Raw genomic sequence first — 21,162 nt, 5'->3', positions numbered from 1 at the left:
TCAGTTAGGCTTCAAGTGTGTACTTGTTAGTTAAACCTATGTATAAATTGTGACACTAAATACGACTAGTAAGTAGTACAGTAGCAGTACTAGTTTACGTCGGTCAAATTATTTATCATGTCCACACATTGAATTGACGTGACAACACGCTGCGCGTGAGGTGACACAAGAATCCTGGTGGCGTGTTCGGGTATTCTGGACTTCAGATTTGGAGTACCACTTATCTATCAAAATTTTTCATCATTCACTTAAAACAGTCAATTGATCATACATTGAGTACCATATAACTAGAATTATCGATGCAAGTCGAAGAAGGATTGGCTGGTGCTGCCGGCTGGCGTCAAGTTCGATCCCACATATCAGGAGCTGATCGAGCACCTTGAGGCCAAAGTGAGTGCTGACAGCGCGAGATTTCAGTCTCTCATCGATTTGTTCATACCAACCATCGACAGCGAGCACGACATATGCTACACCCAACCTGAGAAACTTCCAGGTAAGATACTGATCGGTCGTCTACTTGCACAAACATATTCCTTTGTTTATAGCTCTATTTTTCTTTTTAGACGCAGACCTGGTGAAGCAATTACAATTTGACAGTTAATAAAAAGTGAAACAAGTGACTGCAACATGCCAAAGATGTTATGAAAATGCCAACTACGTACACTAAAACCTGTATTCCACAATACTGCAGGTATCACACTGAGTGGCCTAAGGAAGCATTTCTTCCAGCGCAATTCCAGAGCGTTCAAAAGGGGCACATGGAGGCGTCGCAAGATATAGTCGGAGTGCGGCATGCACGCGATGTGGCACAAGACCGGCAATACCTTGCCGGTGATGGTTAACGACCGGCAGACGTGCAGCAAAAAAGGTTCTGGTGCTGCACACCAACAAGAACTTCGACCAGCAGAGGACCAACTGGGTGATGCACCAGTACCACCTCGGGGACCTGGAGCAAGAGAAGGAGCGGGAGCTGGTCTTCTGCAAGATTTTCTACCAGACGAACACTAGGGCCAGGAGTAAAAAGATTATAAGTTACTCCCTCCGTCCCATAATATAAGAACATTTTTAACACTAGTGTAATGTTAAAAACGTTCTTATATTATGGGACGGAGGGAGTAGTTTGGTATTGGTAGTTGTACTACCTTGCCGTCCGCAAGTTGGTATTGTTGTTAACGATCTTTTGGTGTAAACTTGCATTTGCTTCCAACCATCATGCCGAGGGTCGACGTGGATATAAAGCTGAATCATTTGTTTCGAAACGAATTTTCAGGCACCTGATTTTTATTTGATGGGTAGCATAAGCACCTGCTGTTCGAATTCCCAGTTCTCCATTTTTTTTGAAACAAGTGCATGCACTTATTATCACGATAAAAAACAATATCAGTGCTGCATCCCAGTTATCAGTCTGTACTTGCAGAATTCTCTCGTTTATTGAGCACGTATATTGTTTTTTCAGGTCGAGCAAGTTTCAACTGGGCTGTAGACTGCCCAGGGTTGGTTTTGTTTTTACCAGGCCCAGCCCATGACGATAACGGGGCACAAAGATCCAGCAGGTATCTACTGGCCTCTGGCCCGCCAGCATTAGTTATATTTTGTCATACAACATCCGCAGGCAGTTTTCTTTACTGAATCAAACACACAACCCAGTTCAATTTTCCTATTGAAACGCATGTCCTACATCCGTTTTTTAGTCTCTACCTATAGTTTTACTAGTTCATATACACGTATCATTATATTGAAAACACATAAAATTCTCTTTTCATATTTACATCCTTATTTTTGTTGTTTTTTCCCACCCAGCGCTGATTTTTTTACCACTGATTTTCCCTTAAACCAACTCAATTGTCCCACATCTTATTTGCTTACAAAAACAAAACGATTTTTTTGGCAAATCAATAAGTTCTTAAAGAAATGTTTATCATTTCGGGATTACAACAGTTCGGACTCCACCGAAATATGCAAAATAAGATTGACAGCTGGGTCCACGGCCACAACCCAGTTTTTTTGTGACTTGCCAAGTAAGTCGCTTTGTCAGGCATGTTCGGCTGTAAACCTTTCAAGACGAGGAGAGCTTTCATTCGCCTGGCCGAGAAAATGGCCCATCAGTAATGAGAAATGGGATGTACATTTTTAAAACACATCAAACCGGCAATTAGTTTCAAATCTATTTTTTTCATTTAGAGATTTTAAATTACATTAATTTTTATGCGTGGAGAATTTATTGGATTTTATATTGATATGCATTTATTTTTAAAATTAGTTTTAATGTGAGTCGAAATTTCGGGATTAAAAACAGTTCGGACCGCACCGAAATATGCAAAATTTCGTATAATTTTTTAACCGTGGCCACAATATGGGCTGTAATGCTAACAAAAACAATATGGGCTCCAAAAAAATCTTAAGAATTAGCAAATGGGCTGTAAATTATTAGAAATAATGGAAGATGGGCTGTATGCTGTTTTCCACGGATTTGAGGCTTTCCTAAAAAAAGGTTGACGCACAAGCAGTGACTGTTGGATGTCCATCCAACGGCCGTCGTGCTTCTTCAATTTGTGCTCTTCCTGCTCCAGCCGCTCAAACAAGCGCCAGCGGGACTGCCTGCTCCCTCCTCCCCGCGGCCGGCTGTGCTGCCGCGCAGGCCTCACCACCCCACCGTACTCCCATCGCTGGCCTAGCCATCCCTCTACTCACCCACACCTGCTATCATTCTCCGGCGATGGCAGACGAACCACTAAACCCTTGTACAGTCGTACTCCCCTCCGCGTGGAAAACAACTGCCGAGTCTTCCCTGCCTCTGTGTCGTTCCCTTCCTAGGCCTCGCCCTTGTCCACCGCCCTGGTGCTCTCGGCGCGGCCTGGTCAATGTGGTCAACGACCGACATGCATCTAAAGTGGACTGTACGTGGAGAGGCCGACAACTGGGTCCACGGTCGAACGCAAGGAAATGCCTCCTTATTACGCGCAAAATAATGATTCCTCCACCTGACATCAGGGACCCACCGAAAGGGCCTCTGTATTTCGCGAAAAAAACGTTACCACCGCTGACAGCTTGGACCCACCAGCTATATCTTCGCACGCAAGGAAGTGCCTCCTTATTACTCACAAAAAAATGAGTACTCCCCCTGTTAGCTGGGACCCAGTATAGTGGTAGGCTGACTTGTGGGCCTACTAAGTTGACAGGGACGGAGGGCTTTGTCAACTTAGTCAATATGCACAATTCTAGCTCCAGTGACCATACGATGTCCATCCAACGGCAGTAGTGCTTCTTCAACCTCTAATCTTCTTGCTCCAGCCGCCCAAACCAGTGCCGGTCGTGCCTCGTGCTCCTGCCTTCCGTGGCCGGCTGCGATGCGGCGGAGGCCTCACGGCCCCCTACTACTCCCACCGCTGGCCAGGCCATCCCTCTACTCACCCACACCCCTTGTTAACTGTTATTCTGCGGCGACGACAACCTCATACCGCAGCGAACCAGTGAACCCTCGTGCTCCTCTATGCGTGGGCATCCACTGTCGCGTCTTCCCGGGCTCCGCGTCGTCCCCTTCCTAGACCTCGTCGTCGTCCACCGTCCTGGTGCTCTCGGCGCGGCGTGGTCAACATGGTCAAGGAACGGCTTTCATCGGACGTGGACTGTACATGGAGAGGCTGACATCTGGGTCCATGGCGGCCGCAAGGAAGTGCCTCCTTATTACGCGCAAAATAATTATTCCTCCACCTGACAGCAGGGACCCACCGGACGGGCCACCGTATTTCGCGAAAAAAAGTTTCCTCCCTGACTGCTGGGACCCACTAGCTACACCTTCGCACGCAAGGAAGTGCGTCCGGGCAAAAAAAAAACGATTCGCCCCCCTGACTGCTGAGACCCACCAGTTATATCTTCGCATGCAAAGAAGTGCCTGACAGTCGGGACCCACCTGGTCGAAGCATACATAGCATTGTCATTCTGGTCGCGAACGTGTACGTACATACTGGTGGATGTAGAGGCGCGCTCGTGTCGTAGTAGAGGCGCGCATGTAGCATGTACATGTACGTACAGCGGCCAGTGCGCAAGAAAGAATATACGGCCATGTAATTGTACATACGGGCGGGGTCTCGAACGCCTACTCACGGATATATACGTACGGCCAGGGCTCGTGTACATTTCGGAACGGAGAAACAATGTCGTCATCATGTTCATGGAGAGCCAACCGGCTGGGTCGGAATGAAATGCGTGGTCGTGTTCATCGGGGGGGCTTGGACGGAACAGGTGATGGAAACGAGGCCTGGTGTACCGCAAAACGGAGGAAACGACCTTGTGTTCGACCACCCACGTCTGAAATGGGATCCTGTTCATCGGGAGGGGTCTGGCGTACCGCAAAACGGAGGAAACAGACCTCCTACGGTCGAAAACGGGGTCCTATTGATCGGGAGGGGTGTGGCGTACCGCAAAATGGACGAAACGGACTTGTGTTGGAGCGCTACGGTCGAAACGGGGGTCCTGTTCATCGGGAGGGGTGTGGCGTACCGCAAAACGGGACTCCACAGGATGCTATTCATCTCCACCGTCGACCTCCTCCATCCTCCACGGGCTACTGTTCATCCACCATCGACCTCCTCGAGCCTCCACCTGCGACTGTTCATCCACGGGCTCCTGTTCATCCAGCCTCCATCGCGCGCTACTCCATCGGCTACTGTTCAACCACCCCTCCATGGGCACCCCCCCACAGTCTACTGTTCATCCAGCCCTCCACACCACGGGGTCCTGTTCAACCACCCCTCCATCGTCTACTGTTCATCCAGCCCTTCACACCACAGGGTCCTGTTCAACCACCCCTCCACGGGCACCCCTCCACCGTCTACTGTTCATCCACACACCACGGGGGTCCTGTTCATCCAGAGGCAACGCCACCGCTCACTTTTCATCCGACCCCCCTCCCCCCGCAACGTTCACTGTTCATCCAATCGATCGGCTTCAGTTAGCAGCAGTAGCGAAGGAATCGCTCGATCGGGTTTAGTTAACAGCCATCGATCGATCGCTCGGGTTTAGTAACGCGTAGCGTGCAGTGCAATCGCTCGGGTTCAGTTAGAGCCCAACGCCTCGCTCGGGTTCAGTTAGAGCCAACGCCTCGCACACACGCGCGTACGTGTACGAGAGAAACGCGCATCGCTCGGCCCCCGACCACCCACCGTAACCGGGAACTCCCCGAAATTTTTCTCGCTCTCGCTTCTACCACGGTTTTTTCCATCATGGACGACCCAAAGAATGTCATGCAGCTGCACCCCCGGCCCGCCCAGGACGAAAAGCCCATTTTCTGTCATGATTTTTTGTCATAGAAGTCGGAGCCCACCACATCTATGATGATACCGGATTTTGTCACAATTATCGTCATAGAAGTGTCATATGTATGACAGATTTTTTTTTCGTTCGGCCTAAAATGTCACGGGTGTGTCTTTTTTTTATAGCGTATGTTCTAACTACCTACCCGGCATATATATATTGGAGGCGTTGGCCAGTGCAGCCAACACAACCATTGCATCTTTGCATAACCTTAGCCGTCATCTACTATTCCAAGCTCCATGTTGCTTCAAACGATCACATCCTGTTGCTCACGCGCACAGTTAGACGGGAGAGCAGTTCTCTGGAACCCTGTCCTTGAAGATCCTGCTTTGAGAGAAGGGTGATAATGTTTTTAGGCGTGACTGCTCCCGATCCGTCCCCGTCTTCATTCTCTGCTTTGATTACTTCCCCTGCACCAACGCCATGGTTGTCGCCTTTGTCAAGAAGAAGGCCACAGACGAAGCCGAGGTTGATGATGCCGCTGCGACCTTTGTGTGGCCCATCGAAGGGTATGACTTGTTCATCCCCTACTTGCTCGTTCATATGTTGTCTTCATAAATGTTTCGGTCCTATGCTATATACGAGCTCACGTGTTTAGATATCGGTATATGAGTTGCATAATTTGAATGTCATGTTTACTGTTTACTCATGAATTAGATTAATAAAAAACATGCTAATATATCTACTCCCTCCATCCCATAACGTAGGACGTTTTAGGACGTTAAAAAACGTCCTACACTAGTGTGAAAAAACGTCCTACATTATGGAACGGAGCGAGTAGTATATAAACCTGTTAAAAAAGTGACGCAACTTTTTTTTTGAACATCAGTACAAAAACAAGGCTCATATACACGCGCATACACTCACCCCTATGAATGCACACACGCACACCCTATCCCTATGAGCACCTCCGAAAGACTGAGCCGGCATATCATCTTGAGATTTACGAAGTCACCGTAGGCGCCTCGTCGTCGACGGAAACGTCTCCTCCCACTGAATGTGCATCGCCGGAAATCCTGAAATAAATCCAGAAATAAATGCGAGCACCAGGATTTGAACTCTGGTGGGCTGTGAATATCACAGTCCCTCTAACCATCCAATCATAAGTTGGTTCACAAAAGTGACCCAACTTGAAGTACGGTAGTACTACTGTTTTTTTCCATCTTCAGGGTGTCGTACCGACTCACTTGACACAGATATGGTATCCGATCCATCCCACACGTGGACGTGTAATCGAACGCGGGTCCCAAATCCCCGTAAACTCCCTCCGCTTTCCACCTTGTTACAGTCCATCCAAACGCCTTTTGACTGACTGACCCCACCACCCCCACATCGTCCTTTTTACCGCAAACCCCCCTATAAGCCCCGAAATTCCAACTCCTCCGCGCACCCGAAGCTACTCTGCTGTTCTCTCTCTGCCTCTTCGTCTCTCCCCGTTCCCCATGGCGTCCAAGAACGCCCCGCTCATCCTGCTCCTCATCGCGTCCGTCGCCTCGACCTCCTCCTCCTCCAATTCCGGCAATGCCGAGACGGACGCGCTGATGGAGATCAAGGCGGCGCTGGACCCGTCGGGGCGCGCGCCGGCGCTGGCGTCGTGGTCGCGCGGCGGGGACCCGTGCGGCCGCGGGGACTACTTCGAGGGCGTCTCCTGCGACGCTAGCGGGAGGGTCTCCGTCGTCTCCCTGCAGGGGAGGCGGCTCTCCGGGAGCGTCTCGCCCGCGGTGGCGATGCTCCCGGGACTCACCGGGCTGTACCTCCACTACAACGACCTGGGCGGGGCGATCCCTCGCGAGCTCGGCGACCTCCCCGACCTCGCGGAGCTCTACCTCGGCGTCAACAACCTGTCCGGGGGCATCCCCGTCGAGCTCGGCCGCCTCCATCGCCTCCAAGGTACTGTACTTACTACTGTATGCTGACTACTGAGCGAGTTCTTCAGTTTTGAAAGTGGTATTATATTTGTAATTTGGCAAATCAGTTTTGATACTTCTGGGTACGTGTATTTCTGATCCTGAATTTTATGACATTCGGTACACATCTAGTACTCAGAATTTGAATTTGGCAAGTACATTTTGGTTTGTTTGTACTGGTGGCTCGTCCTCCCATTTTCTTGTCTGCTGCCGATTACCTGCATGGACCAAAACTTTGAATTCTTCTGATTACATCTTGTCCTATGCGGACTCGCTTGCACGGCTACTTGATGTGTGCATTCAACCTCTGAAATGCGATCCACATTTATTCCCTGTACATGGACTGTTCCTACAGCTCACAGTGGCCATTATAATTAATTATATGTCCACTTCCAGGATTTGATTAATTAGCCGTACCAAAAAGTTGGAATACTAATCAATTTGCAACAGTATAATGGCTACAATGGTAATCGATTGTTCTTCTCTAATGGTAAATGATTGAGAAGTTTGTGTTCTTCATTCCTGCAGTGCTGCAGCTGGGCTACAACCAGCTGTCAGGGAGCATCCCGACTCAGCTGGGTGAGCTCAAGAAGCTCACTGTTCTTGCCGTTCAGTCCAACCAACTCACCGGGGCGATACCGGCGTCTCTAGGGGACTTGCCGGAGCTGACACGTCTGGACTTGAGCTCCAATCACCTGTTTGGCTCCATCCCTTCCAAGCTTGCCGGTATCCCACAGCTTGCAGCATTGGACCTCCGAAACAATACACTTTCAGGAAGTGTTCCTTCTGGTAGGTAGTCTTCAACGATGGTGTTCATGTTTACAATGTCACTGCCTCTGTTGCCATCTGAAATGTCTTGTCTCCACTGATATTCTGTAGGTCTGAAGAAATTGGGTCACGGGTTTAAGTTTGACAACAATTTAGAGCTCTGCGGGTCTCATTTTGATATTCTGAAAGCCTGTCCTAACGATGAGAACGTCGATGATCAAATGCCGCATAAACCCGAATCAACCTCCATCAAACCACAGCAAAGTCCACAAAATACAAGTCAAAACAGAAATTGCGACAACGGCGCATGCTCGAGGTCATCGACACTCTCTTCGGGAGCTGTTCTTGCCGGAACAATCATAATTATAGCTGGTGTGGCGGCTTGTGGTCTATCTGTCTTCTCGTGGCACCGCCGGCAGAAGCAGAAGGTTGGTTGCTCTGTGGAGAGCTTGGAAGGCAGGCCTAGTTTGGAGCAATCAAAGGAAACATATCAGAAGAGTGCCTCCTCACTTATCAATGTTGAGTATTCCAGTGGCTGGGACACTTCGTCGGAGGGATCGCAGCACGGAGCAAGGCTGTCGCTGGAGGGCTCCCCGAGTGTGAGGTTCAATCTCGAAGAGGTGGAGTGCGCGACGCAGTACTTCTCGGACATCAATGTGCTTGGCAAGAGCACCTTTGCGGCGACACATAGAGGGATAATGCGGGATGGCTCGGTCGTCGCTGTCAAGAGCATCAACAAGAGCAGCTGCAAGTCGGAGGAGGCTGACTTCTTGAAAGGGCTCCGCGTGCTTACGTCGCTGCGGCATGAGAACCTTGTTGGCTTAAGGGGTTTCTGCCGCTCCCGGGCTAGAGGGGAGTGCTTCCTCGTCTATGAGTTCATGGCGAACGGTAGCCTTTCCCGGTATTTGGATATCAAGGACGGAGACGCCGAGACCAGGATCCTCGACTGGCCAACTCGGGTCTCCATCATCAAAGGCATTGCCAAAGGTATAATATACCACCATTTCTATCTGTTGAAACATGAAATAGACACCTAAGATTCTGGAGCCAACTTTTTTGGTGTTGTTGCTAGTAATACTTAAGCTACATTTCTTGAAAGTGAACAAACTAAATTTGCTAGATAATTTGAGTTCGATGCACAATGATGAGCCATTTAAATGTTTATATAACCTAGTGATTTGTTCTACTCTGCACATGCTGAAATTCTGAATTATTTCAGGAATCGACTACCTGCACAGCAGCAAACCGAGCAAGCCCCCTCTTGTCCACCAGAACATCTCGGCAGACAAGGTGCTCCTGGACCACCTGTTGGTGCCCCGCCTCTCCGGCTCCGGCGTGCACAAGCTGCTGGCCAACGACGTGGTCTTCTCCACACTCAAGGGCAGCGCCGCCATGGGGTACCTGGCGCCGGAGTACACGACCACCGGCCGGTTCACAGACAAGAGCGACGTGTACGCCTTCGGGGTGGTCGTGTTCCAGGTGCTCACTGGGAAGAAGGCGGTTTCGCAGCACCTCCTCCGCTGCACCGTGGACGGCGCGGAGCCCGGCGGTGCCGCCAAGCTCGACGACCTCGTGGACCACCACCTCGGGGCCAGGTTCTCGAGGCCCGAGGCGGCGAAACTGGCCGGGATCGCGCTGCTGTGCACCAGCGAAGCGCCTGGCCAGCGCCCCGCCATGGCTGCGGTGCTGCAGCAGCTCGGCGCCAGCCAGTAATGAGTAACGAGTGAACGTTGCCGCTGCATTAACTTCTTTCTTGCTAGCTAAGCTGCCATTTTCCTTGTCAGCTCCAGCTCCATGGATCGGTTGGTATGTTCCTTGCTCAGGAACCTGACAGTTCGTCGCAAGCTAAGTTTCTGCTCTATGCAGTTAGCCAGTTAGTACTACTAGTTAATCAATGGTTGCATGAATTTGGCAGCAACCACTTCAGTTCAGTCTGGTCCGGTGACACTGATCACTGATCTATCGTCGTCTTTTTCCCTCTCTACTGTAAATGTGTGGTGTGGTGTGCTGCTACTTTTAGGATACCCTGTTATCAGGTTGTAAATGCGCGGCACGAAATAAAGTCTAGCCTGTTTTGAGATTTCAAATGTGATGATGGCCCAGGCTACCTATGTACCGTACTGGAGCAGTATGCTAAGCAGATAGTACTAGGCACGCGGCACGCATGCTGCGCATTTAGGAGCCTCCGTCCTCCTCTGACCTCTGGACTCTGCTCCGGTGCCATGTTGTTACTGATCTTTGTTGCGTTGCAGGTTCCGGCCGGATCTGAGAGTAAAAGTGACAGCACCACTACCACCTCTTCTATCTACATTTCCTTCTGGGAGGCGCTTCAGATCAGATCGGGCATTAAAACGTGGCTTCAGATGCTGGTCCTGTTACTTTTGCTTCAGGGTAGGCTTGAAGCTTTGGCAAAGTAGGATCCACTGTAACTCATTTTTCTTTTTGACTGTCGACTGTAATTCTTGGTGCAGGGAGAACACATTCTTTTGTCAGAAAACCTCAGGTTTGGCACCCAAGACGGAGGCCTCAAGGTAATCAGACCCGGCCATGGGAAAATATATGCATGAATGCTAATGAATTTTTTGTAATCAAGTCAATTGATTTTGCCGCTCCTCTGTTGTAGCTTGAGAACTGTGCTTAACTCACTTGTATGAATTTTGTTGGACTGCTTGTAGTGGGAGTAACTTCAGTAGTACTCCCTCCGTTGCTTTTTACTCCGCATATAAAATTTGTGGCGAGTCAAACTTTACAAACTTTGACCAAATTTATATAAAAAAAATATCAACATCTACAATACCAAATATACGTAATATGAAATTACATTTCATAATGAATCTAAAGGTATTTCTTTGGCCTTGTAAATGTTGATATTTTCTTTCTACATGTTTGGTCAAAATAAAGATACTTTGACTTAACACAAAAGTTATATGCAGACTAAATTTTGTTAGACTGCCCGTAGTGGGAGTAACTTCAGTAGTAAAACAGGGGCCAACTCAGCAAATTTGCTTATGTGGCATGATCGATCCTAGGGTTTTGTACGTGCTGTTAGATATTCCAAACTCAAAAAAAAGAGATATTCCAAACTCATGTATGTCAGGTTAGAGTTTTAGCCATACACGTGATGGAAGTCATAGTCGGTTTTAGCCATGGAGTTTCCTGTGCGGCCGTCCGACGAATCCGATTTAGCTAGCTAGCTTTCATACGTGTACTCCAAGGATCGATCCAATAGCTTGATGGAAGTCATAGTACGTGTGCATACCCCGCCGGAAGAACTCGGCGGCGAGAAGGCAAGGATGCCAAGGCGGCGCGGCCGCCGCCGTGGGCGAAGGCGTCAGCGGCATCACCTTTACATCGTCTTGGATGACTGGTCGTGTGGATACTCCATCCGCAAGGTAAACCTGACGGCCGCCGTCTCCGGCCAAGCCGGCGACGACGTGCCGGACCTGCCTCCGGCGTTCTTCCGATTGGAGGCCACGCATGGGTGCGCGGAGTACTTCACGTCGGCCTTCGGCACCAGGATCTTGGCCATGAATACCAGGGATCCCGCAGGCCGCAGATTGTTGGCCGGAACCTTCGTCCCCATGCTGGACGTCCGCACGATGAGCATGACCTTTGGCCCCGGGCAGGAGTACCCGATCAATCCCATCTACCTCTCCGTCGGCAATAAGCTCTTCAGTCTGAGCGAATCCTCCTTGGAGATGCTCGTCTGGGAGCCGACATGCCCGCCGCCGCTGGGTCGATCTCGCGGCGTGGAGTGGTCGTGGGAGCGGCTCCCGGACCCGCCGTTCAAGGTTTACGCCGTCGCCTCCTACGCCGTGCACCCCGACGGCCGGACCTTCCTCGTCAGCACCTCCAAGGTGGACATCACTGTCACGAAGACGGAGGAGGCCACCTTCAGCTTTGACACGGAGGAGCTGTTGTGGAAGCGACTTGGCAAGTGGTCGCTGCCCTTCGCCGGCCGCTGCCACTTTGACCCGCAGCTCGACGCCTTTGTCGGCCTCTCCAAAGACCCGGACACCCTCGGCCGACTCTGCTCCTGCTATGCGCTCGGCTCCACCACCGGCCCCGCCCCGGCGTGGAAGCTCGGTAAGGAGAATCTGTTCAGCGAGGACCCGGCCGAGAGGCATGTAGGCGCTACCCTCGTCTACACGGGACAGCGCAAATTCTGCCTCGTACAGTGTGTCTCCATTGAGGACGACAACGCTCAACAGGAGCTCAAAGATGATCAGGAGTTCATGGAGGGGGGCGAGGGATATGAGCGACCATCGGGTCATTATGTTTCCATTGAGGACGACTACGTTCATCAAGAGCTCAAAGATGATCAGGAGTTCAAGGAGGAGGACGAGGAAGACATGCCACCATCCGGTCGCTCTGTCTCCATTGAGGACGACTACGTTTATCAGGAGCTCATAGATGATCAGGAGTTCAAGGAGGAGGACGAGGGATACGTGCCACCACGACCACCCGGTCGCTGTCTGTACCGATTGACCACATTCTCTCTCAGCCATGACATGAATGGAGACCTGACGACCGACAAGAGCCGTCTGGTGCAATACTACAAAGTGCCTAAAGCAACCACTCAGCGGTTCCTCGCTCAAGATCCTGTGGCGTTTTGGATGTAAAATTACAAAATCATTTCATGATGATGAGTCCCTCTGTTTATTTTTCACTTAGTTGTGACTCTGTTGCCTTCCCATGATTTCATGTGTATGAGTTCGCATCAAAGAAAAAAGGGTTCCATGCATGTTGTGACTTTTTTTTCCCGTATCGAGCTTTTTATTGATTTTTTTTCCGAGCTAGACATCGCCTGTCGCCTGATACTGGCAAAGGAATGCATCATTTTAATTACTTTTTATGCGCGGTGATTTTTCTATATCTGATGATCTACATTAATTTTAATTGCATGTGTTTCGTTCCTCCTACTATCTGAATGTGTGTGCTAGTGTGTGATGTTGTCTGAAACTCTGAATGTATGCAGGTGGTTGGCCATATGAAAGCTGCAGATGACAAAGATAGCTTTAGAAGAAAAAAAGATGCTAGACCTCCATACATTGTAATTAAACTTGCACATGAACATCGAAGCATTTGTTGAATGTATCATAAGTAAAAATCGTGACAATGCTGCACAATGATGTTATTTTATACATTTGTTTATTTACAATTGCTTACTGTTCAGTGGTATCATTACTTGCTGAGTTGCAAAACATATTTTAGTGAACATCTGGCTATTGTTCAGTGTTCAACTAATTTTTGTTTCATTGCTAAGATCAAGTATGACATAGGGTCATTTTAGTGCTAGAAAGATGTATTCACCCGGCAGTCAGGCTGCAGCTTATGTGTCCTCTTTGTGGAGAAATGTGCAGATAACTTGGAGTCTGATGAGTACGGTCATGCCAATGCTACATGGAAGATGGAACTGTTCCTTTTGTGAGACCTACTTGGTTAGTTCTTGCTGGGGCCTAGAACTGCCTGAAAAAAGTGCCTCTGTTTGGCATGATAAATTAGGATGCAGTGCAGTTTATAATTCAGTGGAAAGCATCATGTACAGAAAGCAACACATTGTTCACAACTACAGTTAAGACAGTAAGGAAGTATAAGGCGCACTGGTGTTTCTCCTTTCCCTCTATATTTGGCGATTTTGATCACTGTATTTTCTTCCCATTTTAAGCATTTTGTCGTACGCTGCATCTTTTTTTTTTGTCGTACGCTGCATCGATACCATGTTCATGCTTTGTCAGACAGTGACTTCTGCTCATCATCGATAACGATCAGTTTGTTCAAGCAGTATAACTGTATACGGTTGTTATTGACCGACGAGGTGGAGACAACCTAAATTGACTGATTCTTGTAGAAGATTTTCACTTTAATACTTCTTGACATAAGTTTTACGTTTGCTAATTATTAATTACTGTATCTGTCAGTGTTATCAGGAGTTTATCAGTAACGGGCATGCTGGACTGAAGGCATATGCACTTCTAGGTTGCACAGACTAGGTCTTAGAAATGAACTGCCGGACATCAAAGATTCTGGTCCTATGGAGGAACCAGTCTGAAGTCAGCAAGCACATCATTTAATTCTACATTTACTGTTTAGCTATGGCTGGAAACAGCCTCTTGCAGAAATGTAGGGAAAGGCTGCGTACAATAGACCCAAAGTGGTCGGACCCTTTCCCAGACCCTGCGCAAGCGGGAGCTACATGCACTGGGGCTGCCCTTTTACTGTTTAGCATCATTTTCTGCTGCTGTGGTTTCTATAGTCAAGTCAAACAGTTTTGCTTTGCTGCTATTTCAGCAAAAACTGCGCTTTTTTTTCCAACGCAGCATCTTTATTAAAATTTCCTAGTCAACTAGTTCTGGCAGGATATGAAGCTTGATATAAGCTCTGTCATATAGTCTAGCAGATAAGATGTTTACCATGCACGGTCTTGTGTAGATTCGGGCGTGAGACTCTTTTATGCAGATTTGTGAGTGCATTCTGTGGCTCAGTGTAGTGCATTCAACTATTCATCACAATATTGTGCACTGTCAGGCTCCTCCTACCTAGGGAAAGGGAGCCTCTCACCACCATTCTGGTGAGAAATGATCTAAACCATTGATACCTGACTGATGAAACTGACGAAGTGTCAAATGTTGACTGAAGGGGAGTGTAGAGAACCTGACGTGCATGCTGGGTTATCATGTGGTTCTCAGTTCTCACCTGCTGACGTCTTGCATCAGTGGAAAGAGTTTTGTGCAAACGCCTACTTGCCAAAGGAACAATTGCATGGTGAGAGCAGTTTAGGTCAGCTGTGTTCTTCTTTTATCTCAGAATCTGAACCAAATTCGCTAAAACCGACGTTGCATGTTACCGATGAAAGCCTTGCATCCTGAACAGAGGAAATCCAGAGGAACCATTTTCAGCACATAAGAGGTTTGTTTGTAGCAGCATCTTCAACCAGAGTGAAAATGATGATACCCACATAAGCGGACAAATGGGGGCCCAAATCAGAGATGCTCCAGAGGTTGACTATCCAAGTTCATATCTTCGTGATCGTGCAACGAATGAATCTTCATGTCCATTTGAACTCGAATGTTAAAGCACTCGCAGTGAAATGTACATGAAATAAAACATTTTATGTACAACAAATTCGACCCCCTCATACCCCCTCGTGTCGCCTCCCCTGGGCGACGCCAGAGGGCCAAAATATCAGCGCCGCCAGCCTCCCTCGGCCATCATCCTGCCGCCGCTGCCGCTGGCGAGGTCCACGGTGGCGGTGGGCCCGGTGCCAACCGCTAGGGTGGGCGGATCTGCAGCGGGATCCCATTGAGGCGACAGGGGCGTCTCTGGTGGTGCTTCTGTGGGCAGTAGGCAGGGCGGCGTCCCTAGCCTATGCGGCGGCGGCCAACGGTCCAGGACAACAATGGGCTTCCCTGCGTGCATGGGTGGTGGCAGCACTCCATGGATGACGCGGTGGACGGCTCTGCCTGAAGATGGGTCGCGGCAGCCGTGGATCTGGCGTCCCGTCCAGATCTGCCGCGGCGTGGTCTTGGCCGGCTGGCGGTGCGTGGAGGGACCGGTGATGGGATGGAGGATCTCTACCGGAGTACTAGCAGTGGCATACGTCTTCATGGCGAGACTCCGCACGGTTCTAGCCAGCCACGAGATCAGGACGACGCGGCTTCCGGTGAAAATCGCGCCTAACTGCGGTCTTGGCGGACGATGACGCCGTCTCTGACATCGTTTCCTTCTCGAGGCATCGTCGTTGCAGGTCATGTCAACTCAATCGGAATGTTCCGGGGAAACCCTAGATCTGGGTTTACCGGATGGGACGATGACAGCGTCTTCAGTGTCGTTCTCCCTACTGGGGGGATCGTTTTGGAGCAAGTGCTGGCTGGAGGGGACACGAGGAGGAGCGGTGTTACATCTACCGCAAGGCCGATGGCGGATCTCGGTAGGAATGGTGCTGCGGAGTTTCGGCAACGGGCGTGTGTGGATGGATACGTGCAGGATGGTGGCGTTGTTTGGCGCCGTGGTGGCGTCGACGGCAGGCCTGGCAAGGTTGCATCAGTACCTGCTCTCGAGATGGATCGGTGGAAGACGGCGGCGGCGGCGGCCTCTAAGGGTGTGCCAGACCGATGTGTGACCCAGTCCCGACAATGTGGCTTGGCTGGGGCATCCGGCTTCAGATGTTAGGCTTTGGTGCGAAGTCGGTTTGCTATTTGGCTCGGACATTCGGCACCCATTCATCATGGGGATAGGAGTAGCGAGAGGTGTTGCCAAGATTGTGGCTTCAGACTTACTGACGTATTACTCTGTAAGGTCTTTGTGAATAATTAATAAAGAATTTTTTTTGTTTTTGCCACTCCTGATTTTGTCAATTTTTCTTATGCCACTCTAGGTTTTGCCATTTTACTTTTGCCACTCTTAGTTTTTGACAATGATCACAATTGCCATTCCCATGGCAAAAGCAAAAAATTTCCATTAATAAAATGACTGCATGCATTGACCAGATGCAGAGGTCGAGGGTATATCCTTATTTTCAAAAAAACAAATAACAAATTCAATTAAGCAAGTACTCCCTCTGCAAACTATTATAAGATCATTTACATCACTACGGAGGGAGTATCTACCTTCTATTGCTGCAAGAGGGTTAATTAAATTAAACTGTTGTACCAAGGTCTCTTATGAACTTGTGATGCTCTAATTTCGCAAGGAAAAAAACTTGTGATGCTCTATGGTTGGGCCTGATTGGTGGGCAAAATAGAGCTTTTCTTAATTGAGAATTGCTGATCAAATTAATCAGCAATATATATTCGCAAAATAAATAAATTAATCAGCAATATGGATCGGTCTTGAGGCCGAGTCGGAGTGTGGGTTCGAGTCCACTACCGCCCGCAGTCGGTATCCTAGACAAATCAACTTTTTCCCAAGTGGATGTACATATATATACGTCAACTCGTTGTATCTCCACCTCCCTGCCTAAACTCGTTACTTGCCTCCCTGGCGATCGAATCTGCGTGCACCGGCACGGACGCAATGGCAGCTTCCGCCGGAAAGAAAGAGGCCGTCTGGCCTGCCACCATGGCGCGGTACGAGCGGCTGGAGAAGCTGGGAGCGGGCATCAACGGCGAAGTGTTCAAGGCGTGGGACACCCAGGACAACCTGATCGTCGCCGTCAAGCGGCTCAGCGGGAGCGGCGACGACGGCTTCATTATCTCCGGCCTACCGGAGGTCATGCGGGAGGCCATGTGCCTGGGCGCCTGCCGCGGCATCCCCTCGACCGTGCACCACCGCGCAACCTGCGTTGCCGCATGCCAACGCGATTCCTTCATCGTGATGGACTACGTGGGGCGCCTCAACCTACGCGGCTACATGCAGCGCCGGGTCCATCGTCGTCGGCCGTTCTCCGAGGACGAGGTGCGCCGGATCATGAAGCAGCTCGTGGAGGGGGTGAAGGCCGTGCACGGCGTGGGCGTCCTGCACCTCGACATCAAGCCGGAGAACGTGCTCCTCGACGACGGCACCGAGGACAGGAAGCAGAAGCCCAAAAAGAAGGGGGCCGTGGAAGCCGATGTAGCCGGCGAGGTCAAGGACGACCGCATAGTCTACAAGATCGGCGGTTTCGGGATGTCCACGAAAGAGCGGGGAAAGAAGCAGCCGGAGGTGATTATTCTGACGCCGTACAGCGCGCCGGAGCTCCTGCTGCACTCGCGCGAGTACGACGATCGCGTGGACACGTGGGGGCTGGGATGCATAATGGCCGACCTCCTCTCGGGCACCGGCGCCTCCATGTTCGACGGCGAGTCGGACATAGAGATCATGGCTAAAGTGTTTGGCATCGTCGGCACGGAGGGGATCAAGGAGTGGTCTGGATACTCGGGGCTAGCGGCAGATCAGAAGTCGAAGCTGCCGGGGAAGGGGGGCGTCAGCCGCCTTCGGCAAAAGTTTCCCAGTCGCAAGTTGTCGTCGGCCGGGTTCGAGGTGCTCAGCGGGCTGCTGGAGAGCAACCCGGAGAAGCGGCTTACCGCAGCGGAGGCGCTTCAGAAGCCTTGGTTCGGCAAACAACGACGTGGCTTTGCTGGTTTCTTCAAGTCGTGCATGGTTGGAGTCCTACCGGAGATTTAGAATTAACTTTAGGCACTCCACATGCTGTGTCTTTTTTTTTCTTGTGCTGCGCGCTCTTCTGCAAAAATGTATTTTTTTAAGATAATTATCACAATGTAATCAGTATTTACGAGATGTTTTATTTAATTAGCTTAGGAAATATACTTGTATATTGTCTTAGCATTCGTCTTCGTTAATCTCATCGTCATACGCCGAAAACCATCCTAGCGCTCCGCCTCCTGGTGCTTCGTCCTCGGCGACGGGAGATTTGGCCGGCTTTAATTTGGCGGCTGGTTTCTCTTGCTTTGGGGCGCCGCTGGCAGCGGGCAACTATGCGCCACCCAACCCGCAACCTTTAGTCCACATGTAGGGGCATGTGGTCAGGCCCGGCCCTGAGGGGGGGCAGAGGGGGCGGCCTCCCCGGGCCCCCGAAGCTGAGGGGCCCCCCAGGTCGTGTTGTGCAGCCCAGTAATATCATGGAGAAGGGCCTCGTCCAAAATTAAGCAGGTACGTAGTAGAGCCCTGATCGAGGGAAACACATTACGCACGTGAAAGTCGCATCACGGCGTGATCGATGCATGAGATCCTGCGACCCCTAAAAAATCAATCTATGCGTACCCTACTAGGTTAGGCGCTTGATCCTCGCTCCAGTCGTGTGCCGCCGCCTCATTTTTCTGGTGTTCACCGATCGAAAGCCTAACCCCACGCTGACATGCCACAGCTCCCTGTTGGGGACACCCCATTGCAGATTTGCCAGCTCTCAACCCCGATAAACCACATCAGCATCGCGTTCACTGCCACCGCAAATCGGTTCAAGGTGATTGTCTTTGATCCTTCCCGCTCAAGATTGGAAGAAATATAACCAGAAGATTAGAGAGAATCAAAGGCATGGCACATAGCATATGCACTCCGTTTTGCCATGATGACCGATAAATATTTATTTGAGTAAAACGTTCAATATTACTAATTTGTTGTTGCAATATGGCCATTGACAATTGATTGATTGGACACAGTTTAGCAATACATATTAGTTATTTAGATTTATGTGTCGGGGTGCCCTTTGATCCTTCCGCTTGATGCTTGGATGAAATATAACCAGCCGATTGGGGAGAATCTAAGAAATATTTATTTTGATGAAGCGATTGATTATAAAATGAACAATATTTATAAATGATGATCAATATCGCCTCTTCATTTTGTTGAAATATGACCATTAATAGTTGCTTGATGGGACACAATTAGGGATAGATATTATTCAAATTTATGAGTTTGGGGTCACAATTTGATACATATATTCTCAACAAAAAGAAATTTGATACATATATTAAGAGGCCCCGAGTTCTTGTTTCGCCCCGGGCCCCCAAAATCTCAGGACCGGCCCTGCATGTGGTCTTCAGTGCTTTATGAAGGCCTGATTTGGGGGAAAGGGAAATCAAATCGCATGAAAGGCGTTGATAGCAGGATAGAAGAGAAAGAAGAGCCAGGAACGAGGAATAAAAACAATTACTTCATTGATATCTCTCCCAATTGATTAATTACATCCTCTTTATAAATGTAAAAAACACACACAGTCAAACATAGCTCATCGTCACTAGGCTATGTCTTAGATCACGGGCCCACGGCCCCTTGTCATGCACCAACATCTTTAGTCAACTACACCAATAGGTGCAGGTGTGACATTCTCCCCCCTTTAGACGCCCGCCCCTGACCAGATGTCCATAGTTGGTAAATGGTGGCGCTAGATATTATAGTCCTTCCAAGTAGCGGCGTCGACCGGTAGCAATGACCACTGCATTCTGAGCTAGACCACTGGTCCTTGGCTCCATTTCATCATCTAGGGCTCAAGAATGGACTCCGGTGTGAGCTTGCGCGCCATCATGTCCACTATGAGTGGTAGCTCATCGAAAACGGGAGTGTAGATGACCAAAACAAGGGTTGTAGCACTTCTCTCAGGAATTGCCCCTGCAAACGGAGACAAAGGGTTTTCATCTCACGAACAACCAGTGCGAGAATGGCTTCAATTGCGAGACGTAGAAGATAGTGTGGATGCGTCTGTTGTCCAAGAACTCAAGCTTGTAAGCGAGGTGGCCAATGCGCTGTTGCACCTTGAAAGGCCCAAAGAGCACGGGCGATTAGCGACGGAGTCTTGGGCGTACAGTTACAACCACGATGAACTGCCACTCCATGTGGTGCCAATTGGCCTTGAGCTTGGTGCGAGCTTGTGCTTGATGTAGTTGCTTGTGGTGGCGAGTTGTGTGCCTTGGCTAGTCCATGGCGTCAATGGCTAGTGTAGCACTATCCGGCCACAGAGGTGATTCACCCATATTCGACTCCGTGTCGTAGACTGCTGTGAAGGGGGAACACTTGAGTGAGGAGTGGAAGGTGGAGTCGTATCAAAGTTCTGCCATTGGAAGCCATCTTCTCCACTTGACGGCACATTCTGGTTGGTGCATCGGAGGTACATCTCCAGACACTGGTTCACTTCCTTGCTCTAGTCGTCGATTTGTGGGTGATAGGAAGTCGAGTCCTGCACTTTGATCCCCACAGCAACGAGCATCTCACGCCACATGTGACTGCTGAAGATGCGGTGACAATCCAAGACGATTGATTTCGAAACATCGTGTAGCTTGATGATGCCATACTAGAACGCGTGCGCCGCCTGGTATGTCGTGAACGGTTGACAAAGTGGTGCAAAATGCACAAACTTGGTGAAGTGTTCCACCACCATCATGACGTCAAAGCCATCTGATTTTGGCAGCCCCTCGACAAAGTCCATCGTCAGATTAGTCAACGGGCCCTCAGGCACAAGTAAAGATTGGTGGAGACCCATGGGCTGCGAGTGCTCAGCCTTGGTGTGCTAGCCATTTTAGAATCTATCCATGCAGTAGCACATTGTTCTTAGGGCATCTCTAGTAGATCCCCTTAAAGCTATATTTGAGAGGAAATTTTTTCGCTTACGGAATTAATGCCGTAGCTAGCGGATCCCCTGGATGTCTAACTCCTTAAAATATAAGTTTGCATCACTTGTAAAGCAGCCCTGTAGCCTATATTTCCTCCAACCAGGTCAACTCTCAGAATAAGTAGGGAGATG

At 49.7% G+C, this 21,162-nt stretch overlaps 2 protein-coding genes across 2 annotated transcripts; both read left to right on the top strand.

The window, feature by feature from the left end:
* The first annotated feature begins 6,718 nt into the window (after positions 1–6,718).
* On the top strand, positions 6,719–10,082 carry LOC119342038 (probable leucine-rich repeat receptor-like protein kinase At1g35710). Its single transcript, XM_037613875.1, has 4 exons — positions 6,719–7,203; positions 7,749–8,009; positions 8,100–8,975; positions 9,208–10,082. The coding sequence occupies exons 1-4, from the start codon at positions 6,756–6,758 to the stop codon at positions 9,699–9,701; spliced, it is 2,079 nt and encodes a 692-aa protein (XP_037469772.1). The 5' UTR covers positions 6,719–6,755; the 3' UTR covers positions 9,702–10,082.
* Positions 10,083–17,003: 6,921 nt separating this feature from the next.
* Positions 17,004–18,092, top strand: LOC119339494 (putative cyclin-dependent kinase F-2). Its single transcript, XM_037611530.1, has one exon. The coding sequence runs from the start codon at positions 17,004–17,006 to the stop codon at positions 18,090–18,092; it is 1,089 nt and encodes a 362-aa protein (XP_037467427.1).
* Positions 18,093–21,162: the final 3,070 nt, after the last annotated feature.

The sequence above is a fragment of the Triticum dicoccoides genome, chromosome 7B (genome assembly GCF_002162155.2).
Source record: "Triticum dicoccoides isolate Atlit2015 ecotype Zavitan chromosome 7B, WEW_v2.0, whole genome shotgun sequence".
NCBI classification, from domain to species: Eukaryota; Viridiplantae; Streptophyta; class Magnoliopsida; order Poales; family Poaceae; genus Triticum; species Triticum dicoccoides.
The sequence above is the reverse complement of the archived record's forward strand: the minus strand, read 5'-3'. Positions and strand labels throughout refer to the sequence as shown.